Here is a 20,900-nt window from a genome sequence, read left to right as displayed (position 1 = left end):
CTACACCATCGGGTCACCACGCTGGATACGTGGCAACTTATAGGTGTATATTGGATCGAACACGGTCAATCAACAGGGCATTTTTCTTTCGAGACATTTGTGTGTATCGTGGCTAAACCCCCAACTTAATTGGGTTAGGCGACAGACAGAAATTTTATGAAGCCATGAAAGCCTTAGAATCAGAAAAAAAGATGTAAAAAAATTACAGACGGCTTTCGACACACGTCTCTGAAATGAAAGAAAAATTACATGCCCCGAGCAGGATTAGAACAGCGTCTCCCTGTTACAGTCAGGCGTGATATGCACTTCACCATCGGGTCACCACGCTGGATACGTGGCAACGTATAGGTGTATATTGGATTGAACACGGTCAATCCACAGGGCATTTTTCTTTCGAGACATTTGACTGTGTGTATCATGGCTAAACCCCCAACTTAATTGGGTTAGTAACAGGGAGACGCTAATCGCATAAGAAATTCTCATTTTCAACTGGGTGAGGGACAGTAGCAGAGACAAGAACGGGCGACAGAGATATAATAACACGTTATTTTCACCCTGCTCTATTTTATTATTTTACGCTTTTATAACGTGGTGTCTTACAGCGTTACTGAAATAGACTTCCCGTTCCGGTACCCAACCGAACAAAAGCTAATCATACTCGATCTCTTTTTCTCAATCTGTATATATAAGCCTATCTTGATAAAGTATAAATTCTTAAGAGACTTCAGAGGAATTTCATTTGTGAAAACAGGATAATGTGTTTGGAGTAAGTCCAAATAAGCTAATAAATTATTTAGTTAACTAGCTGATCACTTGAGCCAAGGAAACTCACTATTTTTCCATTCTCTCGTGGTTAGGGAAAGGCCTCTTTTCCCCCTTATTGAAATAGACGTCTTTTCTAATTTTCTTATTTGTTCATTTAGTGTTACTTTAACTACACAGCTGAAATACAATCCTTAGCTATCTATCCACAGGTACCGTCAACATGCATGACCGTTGTATGACATTGCGTAATAACGTTATTATATTAAAATAGTTTGTTTAATAAATAAAAAATAAAACGATCGATTTATAAAAGGAGGGAAAGATCTAATAAAATTGAGTATCTGCCCTCTTCTGTGTATATCTTGTGTTTGTATGTCATTTGGAGGCGTTTAAAGACGATTCCAGTAGGTTTTTAGGTTTATTGTTTTCTCCCCATAATAAAAAAATTATATATGGAAAGAACTGAAAGAAAAACAGTAAAGCTAAAGACCTAAAAACCTAGATAATACGCAATGTCATACATGAATGTTGACGGCTCCTTTAGGAGCTTGGGCTACTTGTGATCTATCCTGAACAATTTAATGCCAGCCATCGCTTTAAAGATTATCTTTTCACAGAGTAAAAAAAAAAACAATTAAATGGAAATTATTTTTAATAAACTATTTTTTTTTTCACATTTTGCTTGTACTTAGGAAAATGACTTTTCAAGAACGCGGAATGACGATTTGAAACTATCATTAAAATCATTATGCCTCTTTACAACCATAGGTCACCGAGTCTGTTCCTGTCGTTTTTTGTGGCATGATAGATCTGTTTACTATTCCCCTTAGCTCGAACACTAAGTCAGGCTGACCACTCTTAATTTGTCCAGTTTTCTATTACAACCTTACGTCCGAGAACGTTACCTAAATGTCACTTTGTCGTCAAAACAAAACCGAATATCATCAATTTACTCTCTGGCAATTGTTTCCCAAGTGCATGTCCTGGGTTGCGGAGTCGCTTAAGTAATGGCATGCAATCATATCTTAAAAAAATCGTTTATATCTATTGCTATTTGATGAACCGTCAAAACGATTACTGAGCAAAATAGCAAGATTTCTTTACGCAGATTATTGTTAATAATAATAGTGTAATACAAAATGCATGGATTTACACATTTGGATATTGAAGGTTTTTGAATTGCACTACTTTATAATTAGTTTTAAAAAGTTTATATTCTACTAATAAATTTTCAAAGTTCACTTTTTATTGTGCAGGGCGTGAAAAGCTAAGACTCGGAAAGCCGCAATTGCTTCATGTAGTTTCATAAAAGACTTCCACTTCGTCAGGATGAAAGTTTTCAATACCCGCCAGGAATGACTTGGCAAAGGCGGATTCGTATCTGTAGCCAGATGGTGGGCCGTAGGTATATCCTAAGTTTGCCTGAGAATTACCGTTTGGGGCGTCGTCGGAAATGTAAATATCGTGTCCAGTTCCAAATGTTGGCCCATAGGAAGAGCAACTGTAGACGGAATAACTTCTGTAATGACTATCTCGTCCAGTTTGAACTAGTTTTAATGGTTTCCAACCAGGATTGTTAACCAGTGAGAAAACAAAGGCTGCTGAATCGTACCGATATCCACAACTGGAGGCTAATGAGAAAAAGACGGTAGAAAAATGTCATATTGGCGGAGGTCAATTCACTAGAATTTCCCATCTCCGTACAGCCAATGATGTTGCTCCCCTTAAATTAGCCTAGGTTTCAATTAATCGTTCAATTGACAGGGCCGGGGATAATCCCGAAATTTTTGGTGGTGGTGTGCGACCCAATTTGTTTTTTTTTTATTAAATAAAATTAAATTTAAAACTTTTACCTTATTTTAAATTAAACATTGTTTGAAATATCGATACCTATTTCAGAATTCTGAAACCAATAAACATGTTTTAAAATACATAAACTCATCTGCTAGACTTATGTTGATAAAGGTAAATTAACCGTTGTTGTGAACTTTGAACAGCTGACGTTTCGAGAGTTATCTTAACTTTGTCCGACGAAGGGTTAACGTTTGAAACGTCCGCTTTTCAAAATTCACTTCTGCGAATTATTTACCTTTATTTGTTAAATTAGCTTTTGGAGTTTTAATCTATTTAGTCTTTTAGTTAGCTGGTAGTCTGTTTAGTGTTTTTAGTCATAGTTAGCTAGTTTACTAGTTAATATTAGTTATTAGTTAGTTGGTTGGTTGGTTAGTTTGTTAGCTAGTTAGTTAATTAGTTAGTTAGTTAGTTAGTTAGTTAGTTAGTTAGTTAGTTAGTTAGTTAGTTAGTTAGTTAGTTAGTTAGTTAGTTTGTGTTGCCATATTTATTTTAATTTTGAGCAAGAACAGAATCATGTCACTTACTCCATGAGAGGCTGGTGTACCCGCCAAAGATATACCGGCCACCGACACGGACAATTGTGACAGTGGGTCCTTTGTTGTCACACAGTCCATGAAAAGTTGTTAAAGCCCAGCCATCCACCGACGCTCGCCAACACCTCTCCCACTGAGACGATATGCTTTGGGCGACAGGTTTTAACCAGTCGCTTAACAAAGTCAGATATCTGTTGCTATTTCCTACAATGGCTGAGTCTGATAATCTCCCTGAAGAAGAATTTTTAAAAAGGTCATTGACAAATACTAAAATAATGACTATTTTCTGTTAATCTAGACTGGACGTTTTACATTGCAAAAAATACATAACTGCAATTTTTTCCCCTTGGATAGTTTTTAAAATAGAAACGATAATATGAAATCATACCTACTATTTAAAAGTCAATGTATTAAGAACTATTATGCTACTTGCAGACACTGTATAATTATAGACAAACAAATCTAATTTGTGAACCTGTTAAAAATACCTTTGTTAGAGACGTTTATAAACATAACCAATTTACATGTTATGTAATGTTGCATAGATGAAATCTGACTGACCTGAATAACACTCAAATCCATTTCCAAGGTATCCATGGTTACAGATGCACGCGAATGAACCACGCGAATTCACACATGTGGCAAACTGATGACAGGAATACATCTCTCTGTCGCACTCATTTAGGTCTGTTGAGTAAACAAAATAACGACAAAAATAGAAACACCGTTTTGTGGTAGATATACACAATTTTTTAATCAATTCTCAATGAAAGTTTGTACACAAAAAAAACTTTAACCCTATCCCGACCGGGGGGCGGTAAGTGCCCGCGCCGATTTTGAACGCTAATAACTTTGTCAATATTCAACTAAACGCTACCAAACTTTGCAACTTTATCTAAAACTTATCTGAGAATAATTTGTTAGGATAGGTTGCTGTGTCAGGAACTTGACGTCACGATGGCAACAGCATTTTGACAGGCATGTTTTCCCAAATTTCTAATTTTCGTGTTTCTATTTATGAAAAATAACTTTAATGCAATTATTTTCACTTTTTTTATGGATTTTAAGCACAGTTTAATTGATCTTGACTTCTTTCCCGTAATTTTGGGCGGTTTTCTGGCGTTTTGGAAAAATCTAGAAATTCAAGATGGTGGCTATTTTGACATTATGATGTAATTGTCACGTGATGTGACGTCATCATTCCACGTGACATATACCAAAAGTTAGATTTTCGGACATACTATATATCCTGTAAGTTTCATTTTGATTGCTTATAATATATTCTGGAAGTAAAGTACGAGGGGGGAATCCGTCCCCCACCCCCCCCCCCCCCGTCTGAAAAGATCCAAAAAAGCCCGGTCTGAATAGGGTTAAGCAAAGGAAAAACATTAAAACACATATGGATCGGTAAAAACTCTTTATCCCTGATCATTTATTTTGAATCGATCGCAGACTGAGCCTTAATAAATAAGCAGAGTAAGAAGCGATGTTGTAAAAAGAAGATTGAGTCCCTTGCTTGTTCGCTTATCACTGTTCACTCGTTCAACTATTCTGACTCTCTCTTTCTTTCATTCCAACTTTTGCTTTATCACTTTTTCTTTTTCATCTCTGATTAGAAGTTTATTTATTTATCTTTTACCTTATGTTTTTTGCTGTTCGAACAAATTAAAAAAAAAAAAAACAGAAAGGCTGACCGTACGGTGGAGGGATTAAACTTGTATAATTTCTTCCAATATTTCGTCACCCCGTGCCTGATCCGGTCCTTTGTGTTGTCCGTTGGCCCTTTCTGACTTTCTCAAGTAAAAAGTGTTTATGTTTTTTGTTCATTTATTTGTTTATTCCTTACCTTTCTTACAAGTATACTGATGGCAGTCGCTACACTTCACGTCATTCCACTCGTAGTTCAACTTCAAACCAAGGGCGTGAACACAATCTTCTTCTCTAAAATTATTAGGCTGATTTCTGGCCCAAGTTGTAAAGTTCGCCTGTCCAAGGTCCGCCCAAGTAAAGTCGCCCTCTGTTGATCTGTCGTTCAATCCCAGCCATGATTTCTCGCCATTATGTCTGTGTTGGATGAACACATTTTCTTCATTGCTGTTCACATCAACAAGAACGGAGTTTTCTTGTCGACATTTTGATAGTGCATTTGTCCAGTTTGTACAGGTTTCACTCGTGAAATAACAGTAGCCGCTAAAATAACTCCATCCAGGTTTACAAATATCTGCGCAAATAGCAAATGTATGTTAGTACTCAGTTTGTTCCGAATGAGAGTACTTAAGTAGGGCTGCCTAAATTCTTTCGTTGTATTACGAAAGTTGATATTTGCACTTTTGGGCTATCAGTATATTAACAGACGGCACGAAAAATTCTTAAAGGCTTATTTTTATTATTATTTGAGTTATTTCCTTATAACAGTTCGCAACGGTAAAGTGCGCAACAAACTATTAATACAATCTGAGCATATTTCAGGTTTTTCCATTTTGTGTTTTTTGTATCTCACTTGAAATACACTCATCCTATATAAATCACTGATCTTCATTTACGTCTGCTAGAATGAATTTTCCACCCTACATGTACTTTGATTTCTTTTGATTTGGTCTTGAAAAACATGTCCCCGAAAGTAACCAATATTTAAAATCACCACGTGTTATGTAGTGTTTACTAACCTGTAAGGACCGCATAACTCACTGACACAGGGTCATATCTGGTCTCGTACAACTCTTTAATGCAGGCTCTAAATCCAGAGGCGTTCATGTTCTACAAATCAAATGCCATACTATATTAACAATAAAATCATTATTTCCGCACCTGCGGAAATAGCAATAAACAAATTAGTTCTAAGCCTACAAAGCGTAGTTTCCAAAATCCAGACACTATTTGGGAGTTTGGAAAAGTAGTTCTTACATTGTAATTCTCTAAGATCTGATCGCTTATGTTTCCATATATTCCACTAAAACATGACTTTTTATGGATAACTTAAAGACAATGTTATTCTCTTAATTTATATTGTCGATATTAAACGGCCGTTTTTCTAAGCCAGGTATATAACAGAAAAGTTACATTACGTTTCCCAGTAGAATATTTTAGAGTGATGTCGATTATCTTCAATGTGACAAACTTACCTCGATCCACGTAGCAATACCGTTGTGAACTGGTGCCGAGTTTCCGCTGGCCGTTGTGCTGTGATTGGCTGATATCAGGACTGATGGTGTTATGTTATAACTTCTTGTAAACGGGACAAACTGTAGATAAGAACAAAATTCCATTAATACTCTTTGTCTTCACCCACTTCTTTTACCCCCCCCCCCCCCAATCCCCCACCCATCCTCTCTTTAGCCCAACCCCCTCTACGCACCACCTTCTCTTATAACCCCTTCCCTATTCCATCTAAACTCTCAGAGCCCCCCCCCCCCCCCCCCCCCCTCCTGGAAAGGTAAGCCCAAACAGCCTATTCAACAAAAAAAGAATTGTTTTGAGGCCCCGGAGAAAAACTGTTTGGCAGAAATAATTCCGGAGAAGTTTGAGAATTTTCGATTCAGCGTTTAGTTATAGTTCAGTCGTCTGAACCGTTATCCTCATTGTACCAAATCGTTTTTAAAACGATTGTACAAAGTTAATCAATTTTTAAGGTAATAATTCGAATATAGATGTTTGTGTATCTAAAAGTCTCTTGAAATTATGAATACAGTCAACTCTCTCTTAGACGGGCACCTTCGGGACCGGCCGCAACTGTCCGTCTTAGGGAGGTGTTCTTCTCGTAGTGAGTCGAGGAAACATGACACCAGTAATTTTGAGATAATAAAGCTAAACCTATGCACAATGAATACACGTCTGTTTTGAGTCTGTTAAAAAACCCTTTTTTAACAAAATCTACAAACTGGGACAACAATAATATCACAAAATTGACTCGTTCGTTCATTACAATCGATAATTCTCCACTTCACGTGAGCAGAGAAGCTTCATTGTTTTTGGTTAGTAAGATTGGTATACGCGTATCACTTGGGTGCTGACTAACTTTGCTTTAGCGATATGAAGTTTGGAAGTATTTTCACTAATAAAACATGATAAAAACACTTCTTAAGTGTCCGTTGATGTTTTCAAAGTGTCTGTTGTCCGTCTTAGAGAGGTGTCCGTCTTATAGGGAGTTTGGTTACAGTAAAATGACTGAAAAACGGCAAGGACCATCGCCAGAGAGAGTTGACTGTATATGAAATCATATATTTGAGCTGCAGATGAAAATGAAAATAAAGAGATGACCCCGCAGTTATAAACACAACTTTTAAGTAAAAGCAGTTGCGAAAAGGAAGTCTCTTCTAACTTATAGAACATTTGTTATTTTACCTCACAGTAAGCGTTGTTGTTTTCATCTGTTGGTGGGTTTGTGTTTGGAAAATTGACAGAGCCATGTTCAGTGAAGAGTGGCTTGTGTAGTTTGGAAAACGCCAACCAGTTCTGCAGATGAAATGTGGAAATTGTACGGATAGAGCACATTTCACTTGATTGAAATTCCCGCGTCACTTTCTCAACCAATTAGCAGTAAACCAAACCTGATTGCGACTTCATAACACTCTTTTCCCGCGCTTCGTGCTGGCTACACGTATTTGCTTTGAGTTCACATTGGCTCACTGGATTATTCTGCCCTTTGTGATTGTCTAGGCTATAAGACACTCGAATGAAAAGAACTTTATGATTTAATTACTTTATAACCTTCAACCTTCATAAATTAACTGATTTAAATTAACGATAAATAGAAAGAGGAGAAAGCTTCACAACGTTTATCCTCTCCTGGCTGAATATAATTAATGTCACCACAGGATACCCAGACTTCTAAAAGTACTGCGCAACTGAAATATAATAGGGCTAACAAGCCAAAGCAAGTGTTTTATTAATTTTCAAGGAGAGGCTATTTGTTTATTTCATGCGTTCCAAAACGTTTCGAAAAATAAATGATTTGGTCACATACCACATTAATATCCTCATGTTTTCCATCGAAGTTTTGCAATTCGCGGAGACAGACTTTAAATGAGTCCTTGGTTACATCCTCTGTCCAGATCAGCGAGGCATCATACTCTTTACCAGTTCTAAGGTGCTCTGACGTCACCAGAACTACAGGCACCTCCTTAAACTTGTCCTGCAATGAAAAACAGAGAAATTAATCATAAGAGTACTGCTGATAAGATAATAAAACCACATTGCATGCAGTTAACTGTAAAAGTGTGTTGCGATTCTAAAAAAGATGTATTTCAAGCAAACCTTTGGAAACGTCATATCTTCGCAATTTGTTCCAGACCACCATTTTTTAATGCTGATTATTCCCGTCATTACTTCTTGCGTTGCTCCTTGATACGCCATCCAATCCAGAGTCGCCAATGGATTAAAGTTGTTTCCATTCCTCCCAGATTGCATGGCGCAGACTGTAAAATTTCGTGTATTCACATTTTCCGTCCACGAGGTGATAGCGTGGTGAACTGTTACCGAGTCATTCAAGTTCATGTGATTCAGTGTTATTTGTACGTGAACTTGTTTATCCGGGTAGAACCGGTATGGAGGGAATGCCACTGTCTTGCAGCTTGAGTCAGACCATTTGGGAATTCGAAGAAGCTTTACACGGCCATGGGCAATTGGAAAGCCTGTTGTTAAATGAAAAAAAAATTAATTAAGCTACAAACCTTATCACATCCGCCCACTACACCATTTTAGCAGCTGAATTGTATTGCATTTATGCCTCGGTCCTACAACAATCATAAATAAGAAGATAAGAGAATTTGATCACTGACAAGACTTTTAATGCAATTGACACTCACGTGAAAATTCTACCGTTGATATAAGTTTAAAGTATTCTTCTTTAACCTTATTCAAACCGGGCTTTTTTGGATTGTTTCATACAGCGAACTTCCAGAATATTTAAGCAATCACAACGAAACTTAGATGATACATAGTATGTACAAAAATCTATCTTTTGGTACACGTCACGAGGGATGATGACATCACAACACGTAACAATGACATCATAATGTCATAAGAGCCGCGATCTGGGATCCACCATCTTGGATTTCAAAATTTTTCCAAAACGTCAAAACCAGCCCAAAATTACTGCAAAGTACTCAAAATCAATAAAACTGTGCTTAAAATCCCTAAAAAGGTGAAAATAATTGCATCAAAGCTATTTTTCATGAAACGAAAGACGAAAATTACAATTTTGGGGGAATATGCCTGTCAAAATGCCGTTGCCATGGTGACGTCAAGTTCCTGAGCCAACAGCCTATTCTACCAAATTAATCCTACATTAATATTAGATAAAGTCGCAAAGTTTGGCAGCGTTTGGTTAAATATTGAAAAGGTTATAAGCGTTAAAAGTCGGCGCGGGCACTTTCCGCCGTCCTCCCCCCCCGGTCTGGATAGGGTTAAGAGTTTAGACCTCGTAAGCTTTATCAGGATAACTGTTCACTTACCCTCACAGCTTCCTGGGTGATAAATGGTATTATTGTCATGTCCCTTACAGAAGCTAAGCTCGTAAAGACATTTGTTGTCGTATGTTGTACCATTCGCGGTACACACTGGATCCTGATAGGAAGGGCAGTCTTCGTTACACACACAGCGAGCTTCATGTGCACTGTAGGTTTTACAGACACCAAACGATTCACAGACTACGCCCAAACATGGATTCAAGTCTGTAAATAGAAAATTAAGGGATATTCATTTAGACTTTGCTTAAAATCAATAAATGGAAATTCAAATAGTCACCTTTTCCATACAACGGAAACTCCATCTCTCCTTATTCGACATTGGAAACATTTCAAATGAAAGATATCATAATTTAATTTATTGCCAACCTCCAATCACAACATAGCTGACAGTCAGGGGGTCGTGTTGACTTCCTGAACCGGTCAGGTCCTTCACACAAATTCTCATGGATGTCCGATGAACTTCCTATAAAATAAAGGACAACTTTACTCAATAAAGTATTTTCTATCAAGCGTCATGTAAGCTGTTGAACTTAAAACCTCGGAAACCTTACCTCAACCCAGGCTGTTATCATGTTATTCTCCGGCGGAACATGACTTTTCACTTGTCGATCATATTGATGACCAACAGAGACTAGCACAGCCGGTGACTTATAAAAAGTTGTGTTATACTGAACTTCCTGAAAAAAAAAAGGAAAAACCGTTGAATTCCTGAAATAACTCCTTCCCGAAAATCCCCTACTCCTCCCCATGCCCCACTCCCCATCTTCCAAATCTCGTCCCTTAAAACCATTTCTGAAATAAGCCCTTCCGAATATAAGCAGATTGGCTTACTTTTAGATTCAATTTTTTTTCAAATTTCACGTTGTTAGAGAATGTTGTGTTAGAATTTTACTGCGGTAAAAAAACACATGATTTGGGTGAATCTATTTTAACTTAGTTTGAAAAAAGGTTAAAGCGTCTTTAGTGGGTAATAACCTAATGGCCTCCATTTCAGTTTTGGGATGATGTTGTTGAAGATTATCAAAGCCACTTACATGACAGAAGCCATAATTATTGTCCGCTGTAGGACTGCCGCTGTTTGGGAAGTAGACTTCCCCTGTCCTTGTAAAATTTAACTCGGACCCATTGCCGGTGAATGCGAACCAGTCCTAGGAAGAAAGAAATAGTCAAGAAGAAATTAAAAAGTATACTTCAATTAGCCTAAGGTGCATTATTTCAATTTTCAACTGACTTTTACTGTTTTTTAAGTGTTCGCAAAATATGACAAGATTAAGAAACTGTTGCGAAGAAATATAAACTCATGTAGTGCCTGATGAACGTAGCTGTGCGCTATGGTATATTGCAATTCCTGAATGGTTCACAGGCCATGGTATACGGGCTCATATACCATGGACTGCAAATATGGTAGGAGTATACGAGTCAACGGAAGTAGCTGGGGTGCTCAAATACTGCCATTATTTGAGCGTTTTAAATAAGTCAATTATTTCACTCGCGCTTGTTGGATATGACATAGTTATAGCTATCTACCGCATTATATCCAACACGCGCTCATGGAATAGTTGTTAATTATTCGAAGCTATTATTCCGTATATAAAACATTCAACCAATATCTTTAAAAAAAGTTAAAACATTTTAACTTGAGTGATCGAATATTTTACAAGTCGTGTACCCACCACAACAGTATCTTGGTGTTTGCCGTCAAACGCCAAGAACTCTCGGAGGCACACTTCGAAACTTCCGGGTTTTACATTCTCCAGCCAGACGTACATTGCGTCATCAGGCTTTGTGTCACGTGTGTACTTAGCTGAGACAAACACAGAAGGTCTTCCACCAAAGCTCTGCAATAGTTTACGTTCATAGAAATAAAATGAGTGATAATTAGTTAAGAGGCATTTTCGTAATAAATATCTATAACAAATCAAGCCATCTTACCTGAGAGAATGTAACTTTCTCGCATTTAGTTTCTGTTGTCCAAATTCCATTAAAACTAACGCTTCCACGTGTCATTTGTGGTTGATCTTGGAAAGCCAGCCAGTTGAGGATTCCAGTTCCATTTGTTCCAATGCCTGACTCACGTGCACACACCTTGAATCCACGTGTACTGACTGATTCAACCCACACAGCAGCAGGTGAGTGAACACGTGAAAATTGCTCACCATGACTCAATGTTACATGTACTTGAACCTTGAAAGAGTAAGATAAAAAAATTATGAGTTCTCTCTCTCAATTAACATGTTGGAGTTTTTAACCCATTGGTTTGGATTTCATTCGGTTTCTGCATTGGAAGTGTTAGAGCTGGAGAAATCTACTCGATGTTTCCGAGAAGTTGGATGAAAGCTTTACAATGTGTTTCATTTCCCTGATCTAGAAAAACAAACCACCAGGCCTAGGGAGGAATAGAGACCTCAAAAGAACTGTTATTTTCACAAAATAAAACGACCAGGGAGGTCACATTTTCACCAGGGAAGCCACGCAAAATTCACAAACCAATCTGTGGGATTTCACAGCCGACTTTAAGGGCCCTTTTAATATATTCATTAAAATATATATACGTACCGTTCCTGATCCACTGAATGTAAATGGAAATACAACGTTTCCACAACGTGGCAGGCGACAATGGTGAGAGCAGCCACTGCTACAGCCCCCGTCCTGCAGGGACTGTGACATATTAAGTTTGCCAATCTGAAGGGAAGTGCCTTTAACGAGAATAACAACAAATCGCAATGATTGTGTTAGAAGTCCTAGCGGTTTTGTCGATATTTTCCATAAATCACTTTGGAAAAAATGGGAAATCGGGAACAAAAGCGCTTTTTACAGAACAGGGAACATCAAAATCGAAGAAATACTTTAAGGGAAGGCAGAAATACAAGAAGAACTTTGTTGGAAGCAAGGGAACATGGACCCTCCTGCTCCCCCGCCCCCCCCCCCCCTGTCGCTCCCTCTCCCGGAAGGCCCTCGGCATTATGTCCATGTTCTCATGTCGTTATGTCGTCAGTGTGAATCAGGCCTAAGTATAAATGAAGAAGAAGAAAGTATAACCGTATTTTCCTCATTAAAAAGGGTTAAATGGACTGAACTATTTTAAAGTACAAAACTTCATTCGCCAGCAAACTTAAGGCGACAAAGTTGAGTCATGACATTTTGCTTAATTTACTGTGAGAAACAAACGGATTGTACTTGACCTTAATCGTGACGTGCACGTAAAGATCTCGAAACAATTGCTAATCCAGCCAAAAAGAAACAATAAAAAAACCGGCGCAAGCTTAAATTTGGGTATTTTAGACATATTTCACTACACTTTCCGCAATCTGTAGCCAAGCATTTTTACCCACACATAAAATAAGATTCAAATGATTTTCTACTCGGTGGAAGCAATTCTGCGCAATAGGCGATATTATTTTTCTCTATCGACGTCATGTTAAAAGGGGGCGTGCACGTGTCGACAAGGTCAAGTGCAATAAATTAGGAGAATATATATATGATATGATATATGATATATATATATAATATATGGCTATAGCAGAAATATAAAAGTTGAGCTTCCATAAAATTGATCGAAGAGCAATCTTACATCCAGTATAAATTTGACCAGCATTACGATCGAAAAGCTGTAACCTTTATATTTTAGTACACACCCCCTTTGTATCTTTTGTGTGAGCTGTCGATCTATGTGATCGGGACGCCAATTTGCTGAGTTATTATATGGTGAGTGTGATAAGATGACTGAGTAGTTTTCCTCTTTAACTATATCAATCAATCAATCAATCAATCAACAGAAAACGTGTGCACTCAACAAATGCTGTAGATTTGCAGGTCAGGTGAAGTGTTTTGTACGTGTATCACAGAATGAATAAGGATTCTTATGCAAACGACATTCACCAACGAGCTTTAGTTAATCTCCGTTAAAAAAAAACCGCCTGAATGGGACGTCACAAGAAAGTTAAATTAGGCTACAGACATGAGTCACAACATTTTGCTTAATGTACCGTGACAAATTCAACTTATAGGACCTGGAATTTCTTTCTTTAACAGACATACTTGACCTTATAATTCGTGACGTGAAGATCACGACACAATTGCTAATCCAGCCAAAAAAAAAAACAATACCAAAACATGCGCAACCTCTAAAATGGGTATTTTAGGCATATTTCACGATATTTTCCGCAATCTGTAGCCAAGCATTTTCATTTACACAAAGAAGCTTGAAATGATTTACTACTTGACGTCATGACAAAAGGGGGCGTGCACGTGTCGACAAGATTCCGGTACGATAAATAAGGAGAATATATTAGTTGCGACGCAATACTTAATACATTTTCGGCTGTAGCAAAAATATCAAAAGTAAAGGCTCCATAAAATCAATCGAACAGCTATTTTACATTCAGAGTATAAATTTGCCAGCATCACACGATCGAAAAGCTGTAACCTTTAACATCTTAATACACACCCCTTAAAAAAGGGGGCGGGTGAATAGACTTATGTTCTTTGTGTGAGCTGTCCATCGATGTGATTGAAACCGCCAATTTGGTGAGTTATCATATCATGAGTGTGATAAGATGACTGAGTAGTTTTCATCTTTAACTGTGTCAGTCAATCAAACAATCAAACAGTCAATCGATCGATCGATTGATCGATCAACCATCAAATCAATCAATTAATCATAAGAAATCAACGTGCTCACATAACAAATGCTGTAAATTTTCAGATCAGGTGAAGACCTTTTGAAAACAATCAAGGGTTTCGTAACTGTACAGCAGAATGAAGATGGTTTCTTATGCAAACAATTCTTAATTCCTTTTCCGAGCTCAGAACTTAAGTTACTTGTGCAGATAGCAAGCCTGAACCTGTTGTCGAAGCTGAAAACTGTATTTTCCAGCGGATTTACAGTCAGGTTAAACTCATTTGTAAGACAAGTCAGTGCAGAAAACTTCAGCGTTTTTTATAAAGAAAACAAAACAAGGACTTAAAGATATAAATAGTGCCACCGTACCAAAAATATAAAATCGATACATATACTTTAGCTGTGCATCGAAAAAAATCGATGTATTTTTGACTCTGTATGTATACACGTATACAATGTTTTTAGGTCCAAACAATTATATGTTTGAGAGGCTTGTTTTACGAAGATGTGGTAATCAAAACTGTAACAAGGTCACTTCTGTAGAAGCGTGTTTCTAAACTAAACAACCTTTATCGCGAAAACAGCGGATTGTATCTTATACAAGCATACATTGCGCCAAATTTACCAAAGAATAGCAAACGAGCTTCGGCATGAAAGTGTAATGTATATTTCCTCTTGCTTCACGGTCACGGATATAGAAAAATTCAGTTATAAAAAACAATATTTCCGTCTCGGTACATATACTTGTCCAGCAGCGGTGTATTGCGCCAGTTTGATTTCAAGACATTCTTTCAGTGTTTTTAAAGACTTGAGTGCTGTGACTTAGATAATTTTACTTCGCGTTCGAATACTGTGTGCTTTGTTTTCTTTGATTTCCTCATGGCCGTTACACGGCCGAAAACGAGGTAAAAATTAACGACACAGATAGAAGGGGTTGCAGGTGCTATGAATAAGGAGTATATCTCAGTTGAAATAAAATTATGAACAATTTTCAGATGTATCTAGAGTGAAAACATTTACGCCGCCATACAACAACACGAAGACAAAGTTTTGAGTCCAGCAAAGAGTTTTAAAACTCTAGATCTTAAAAAAGGTTAACCTTACGTTTCTCATAGAAAGAGGGAGGATGGAATGTACTAACCAATCATTGTCCCTATAAAAACGTTAGGTGACTAACGTGAAAAACGACATTTTGCTTAATTTGCCGTGACAAAGTCAACTTATTGGACCTTGAATTCCTTTCTACAGCTTGACCTTAATTTTGATGTGAACGTAAGGATCAAGCAAACAATGCATATTCAGGCAAAGGAAACAACAAAACTAACCCAGGCTTAAAGCTGGATATTTCCGGCATGTTTCGTGAAACTTTTCTAAATATTTGGCCAATCATTCTCACTTACACGAGAAACCTTCAAGTGATTTACTTTTCGGTGAAAGGAATCCTACGCAAGAGGCGTTATTTTCTCTATCGACATCCATGACAAAGGGGGCGTTCACGCGTCGACAAGATCCGGGTGCAATAAATAAAAAATATTTATTAGTTGCAACAGAATCATTGAGAACTCATTGGCTGTAGAAAACACTGTATAAAAAACACTTAGTTTACATAAAATTGATCGAATAGTAATCTTACATCGAGTATACATTTAACGAGCATCACTATCAAAAAGCTGTAACCTTTAATTCTTGATACACTACCCGTGACTTGTGTCTTTGTGTGTGATCGCCAATTTGGTGAGTTATCATATGATGAGTGTGATTAGATGACTGAGTATTTTTTTCTCTTTTACTGTAATAATCAATCAATCGATCAATCAACCGACAGAAAACGTAGCTTGTGCACTCAACAAATGCCGTAGGTTTGCAGGACAGGTTAAGTCACTTTGAAGACAATCAAGCGTTTCGTTCGTATGTCAAAGAATGAATAAGGAATCTTACGAAAACGACTTTCACCAGCGAACTTAGTTTTTCACAAAAGTTAATCCCCGTTAAAAAAAAAAAACAGAATAGGACGTCACGAGAAAGTTAAGTGACAAAGTTGAGAAAGTCACGAAATTTTGCTTAATGTACCGTGACAAGTCCAACTTACAGGACCTTTTCTCTATCAATGTCATGACAAAAGCGGCGTGCACATGTCGACAAGGTTAGGTGCAATAAATACGGAGTATATATCAGTTGCAACGGAATGATTAAGTATTTTTAGCTGTAGCTGGAAAATAAAAGTTTAAAGTCCATAATATTAATCGATGAATACTCTTTGCAGTATAAAAATTTTTTCCAGCATCACGATCGAAAAGCTGTAACCTTTAATATCTTAATACACACCCCATGAAAAGGGGGTGGATGCATGGACTTGTGTCTTTTGTGTGAGCTATCTGTCAACGTGATTGGGACCACCAACTTGGTGAATTATCATATGATGAGTGTGATACGGTGACTGAGTAGTTTTCCTCTTTAACTGTGTCAGTCAATCAAACAATCGATCGATCGATCGATCAATCAACCAACAAATCAATCAAATAATCAAAAGAAATTAACGTGTTTACTCAAGAAATGCGTAGATTTTCAGGTCAAGGGAAGTCCCTTTGAAAACAATCATGGGTTTCGTAACTGCATCACAGAATGAATAAGCATTCTTATCCGAGCTCAAAACTTAAAGTTATTTGTGCAGAGGAATTCAGCGATTTTTTTATGATCAAAACAATGAAAAAAATTTCGCGATCATACGATTTACAAATGTAAATCGTGCCACCAAAAAAGATAAAATCGATGCAAATACCTGCGCGTAGAAAAAAAATAGATTTATTTGTGGCTGTGTATGACTTTGTGTATGCAATGTTTTTAGGCCTATATGTTTGAGACCGCTGTTTTACGGAGATATTGTGACAAGTCACTTTTTTAAAAGTGTGTTTCTAACCTAAACAACCTTTATCGCGTAAATAGAGGATTAGATCTTATATAAACATTGATCATATCAGCCCGATTAACCATCGAATAACAAACGAGCTATGACATGCGTCATTTTCGCGTCTGCTTCGCGGTCACGGAGATAGAAAATATTATACCGTAGAATTCCGGTTATAAGCCCTGGGCTTATACAACTTCGTAAGGGGTTTTGGGTGGGCTTATAAGCGGAGGGGCTTATATCCGGGAGGGCTTATAACCGGAATGAAAAAAACGTTTCAAAACGAGCCACGGGAGTGTTGATGGAAATACGTTTTTAAGTGAAAAACACATAATAAAGCAACATTTAGGTCTATTCAGTACTGTCATCTGGTAGAGGGGGGCTTATATCCGGGGGGGCTTATAACCGGATGTATTTTTTTGTTTCCAGGATGATGGGCTTATAACCGGGGGGGCTTATAAGCGGGGGGGCTTATAACCGGAATTCTACGGTATCTTATGTTTACGATCGTCGCGGTACAGCTGCTTGTCCAGCAACATGGTTCCAGTGATTTTAGAAGCTTGAGTATTGTGACGTAGATAACGGTACCTCACGTTCGAACGCTGTGTGTTTTGCCTTATCCGATTTCTTCATCGTCGTCACACAGCTGATCATGGTAGAAATGGCAATATAATTCATTCGCCATTGATGGCACAGTTATATGGGGGGGGGGGGGGGGGGCAAGTTTTTGGTGGTGGAAATAAGGAGTACATTTCAATTAAAATAAAATGATGAATAACTTCTCCTTTCTATCTGGAGAGTATATATTTAGGCCCCATATATTTTAACGAAGATTCATCTTAGATTTCAGTAAAGAAAACTCTCTCAAAAAGTTTAACATCACATTTCTTATTGAAAGGAGGAGGATAGACTAACCAAGCATTGTTTATTTTGTTTGACGACAAACTTCTCAAGACATATTCAGCTTAATTTACCGTGACAATTTCAACTAGTTGGACCTTAAATTGCTTTTTACAACTTGATCTTAATCGTGACGTGAACGTAAAGATCACGCAAAAAATGTTAATTCAGGCACAAATAACCACAAAACAAACCCAAGCTCAAAGTTGGGCACCTCAAGAATATTTCGCCACATTTTCCTAATTCTGTAGTCAAGAATTTTCACTCACACAAAAAAGATTTGAAATGATTAACTTCTCGGTGGAACAATCCTACTCAACAGGCGTTATTTTCTTTATCGACGTCATGAAAAAAGGGGGCGTACACGTGTCGAGAAGATCAGGTGCGATAAATAAGAAACATTTATCAGTTGCAACGGGATCATCGAATGATTTTTAGCTATAGCTTAGATGTAAGCGTTTAGGCTTCATAAAATTTAATTTATCCAAGAATAATCGTACACACCCAACAAAAGGGGGTGTGTGCATGGACTAGTGCCTTTTTGTGTGAGCTGTCGATCAATGTGACAGGGACCGCCAATTTGGTGCGTTATCCCGTTATCATGCGATCGGTGTGATTTGACGACTAAGTAGTTTCCCTCCTCAACTGTGCCAATCAATCAATCAATCAATTAATCAACAGAACAATTGTGCACTCAACAAATACTTAAGATTTGCAGGTTAGGGGAAGTCCCTTCCCGGGACTCCCTTTGAAAACATCACGTGTTTCGTAACTGCATCACAGAATGGATTCTTACACAAATGGTTTCTTACGCAAATGGATTCTTACGCAAACGGTTCTTAATTTCTAATCTGTGCTCAAACCATAAGTGGTTTGTGGAGATAGCAAGCCTTAACTTGTTGTGCAAGTTTTCCTCACTTAGCAAGGTAAAACTAAGAAAACAAAGAGCTATATCTGGCGGACGATTTGCTGCCAGGTTAAACTCATTAGTAAGACAAGTCAAAGCAGACAACTTTAGCGATTTTTTAATAATCGGTGCGGTTTTTTAATAATCAGTTGACTTACAAATGAAAATCGCCGGTATCACCGAAAATATAAAATCGATGGATATAGCTGCAATTAATTTTATAATTAAATTTATTTGTGGCCGGCTGTGTGCATGTGTATACAATGCTTGTAGGCCCATATGTTTGAGACGGCCGTTTCAAGGGAATGTGGTAATCAAAGCAGTGACAAGGTCACCCTTGTAAAGGCGTGTTTCTAAACTAAACAACCTTTATCACGAAAAAGATTAAAGGTTTATTTTTTATAGAAGCATAATATTGATTCAAATCACAATAAAATAACAAACAAGCCATTGCATGAAAGCATTGTGAGGTCTATTTTTGCATTTTCTTTGTGGTCACGCGGATGGAAAATAAGGATAGCGAAATAATTGTAAAACAAGTTTTAATAAAAAAATTTGCGTGGAACTTAACACTCTTCGTTATAATATTAATCCAGGGGCCATGTTCCGACCTAAGGATTATTTCGACCTACACATCCTCATTTTGAAATGTATTTTTTACTGACCTGGGAATCTGCTTCGAAAGCACACCGGAGCTATTGAGGAGTTTTTGTTTTGACAGAATCGTATACACCATAGAAGATTAATGACAAACACCAAACTCGTCACTTTTTGTGTGCATTTTTTGGTGCTGACATGGCCCACAAATTAGGGGGCGTGTTTGCGTTTTTATACAACCCAGCTACGCAAACATAAAATAAAACCTTTCTAATTTATAACAGTCACCGAAATGCCCCAATATAATTTAGAGTTCTGCTTGCTTTAGACTGAGGACATTTTGAACCCTGAAGTCTGTAACGTTGTTATTACTAACTGCAAGCTGCTGGCGAGGTCATCAATGCAAGACATGGGAGCAATATTAATATACAACATAAACTGAGAAGAATTGAAAAGAGAATTTGATGCCAAACAACCTTTTTACAGCTAATAATTGTTAATGATTCTTGATATATTCTGGGTCGATAAGTAAAAATAATGTTTCCGCAAGGGGGCGTGTGATGGAAATCGAATTTTCATAAGTATCTTGATTTAATAAAACGTTGCCTCTGTGAATGCGTTAGATAAGTAACTGCTAGTATAATAACAGTGAATTTAACGAAAAGATGTTAAGCTTTCATTGAAAAGGACTCTATGCCGAAGACAAAGTTACGCATTACGAAATCTCGATCTTTGCCTTTACATGTTCTAAGCCAAATTTCTTTGAAAAATTTCAGACGTAAATTGCAAAAAGGAAAAACGGTGCCGAAAAAGCGAAGAAAGCAAATTTCAGACAATTATAATCGACTGTGAAATCAGGTGATAAAAAAATCTAATTAATTTCCTGATCACATTTTAGTCGAGGTAGCGTAGTACAAAATCTCAGCACAAATGTATCGCCTTAGTTTTCCAGTTTAGAGAATAATGCACAATCTAAAAATAGTTCTCGTGTCATAAAAAATACTCCTACACAATGACGATAATAATCACAGGCTTACCTTTCACGGCAAAAGAGAGATTTCCAAGGACGACCAAAATCAGCAAAGCTGACAGTGAAGAAGATGCAAGATTCATTTTGAAGCGCGTCTTTGTCCACTGTATCGCTATGTGATGGGCTTTCCGAGAATACCAGGTTCTTGAATCAGCACAACGGATTTTGATTGGTTGAAATTTGTTAGCTACGTCAACAATACATCATGTCATCAACGACCAGGAATTAATTGAAATTATTTCGCAAGCAAAATCAACTTCCTGTGGGTGTGAACAATAAGCATGTGATATTTTTAGAGCAACATGTTTTAGCCTGCTACCT

General features: G+C 37.4%; 1 protein-coding gene across 1 annotated transcript; it reads right to left on the bottom strand.

Annotated features, from left to right (window-relative positions):
- Positions 1-559: 559 nt before the first annotated feature.
- On the bottom strand, positions 560-20,673 carry LOC144664842 (uncharacterized). The gene is made up of 17 exons (XM_078526061.1): positions 20,587-20,673; positions 12,176-12,315; positions 11,552-11,803; positions 11,293-11,457; positions 10,654-10,767; positions 10,171-10,296; positions 9,986-10,082; positions 9,605-9,823; positions 8,406-8,782; positions 8,116-8,283; positions 7,494-7,604; positions 6,275-6,394; positions 5,819-5,909; positions 4,999-5,373; positions 3,714-3,839; positions 3,144-3,383; positions 560-2,396 (listed from the first exon to the last, which is right to left on the bottom strand). Exons 1-17 carry the CDS (start codon positions 20,660-20,662, stop codon positions 2,059-2,061), a joined length of 3,135 nt encoding a protein of 1,044 aa, XP_078382187.1. The 5' UTR covers positions 20,663-20,673; the 3' UTR covers positions 560-2,058.
- Between the last annotated feature and the right edge of the window lie 227 nt (positions 20,674-20,900).

Source organism: Oculina patagonica, chromosome 9 (genome assembly GCF_052425735.1).
Source record: "Oculina patagonica isolate OP01 chromosome 9, crgOcupat, whole genome shotgun sequence".
Lineage (NCBI taxonomy): Eukaryota > Metazoa > Cnidaria > Anthozoa > Scleractinia > Oculinidae > Oculina > Oculina patagonica.
This window is presented reverse-complemented; position numbering and strand designations above follow the sequence as displayed.

Excerpts from the sequence above, each read along its gene's own strand:
- LOC144664842 (XM_078526061.1), bottom strand. The coding sequence starts at position 20,662 with ATGAATCTTGCATCTTCTTCACTGTCAGCTTTGCTGATTTTGGTCGTC. Across the intron at positions 12,316-20,586 it reads TCTCTCTTTTGCCGTGAAAG|GCACTTCCCTTCAGATTGGC; the intron begins GTAAGCCTGTGA and ends TTCTCGTTAAAG. Across the intron at positions 3,840-4,998 it reads TCAGTATACTTGTAAGAAAG|ACCTAAATGAGTGCGACAGA; the intron begins GTAAGGAATAAA and ends TTTACTCAACAG.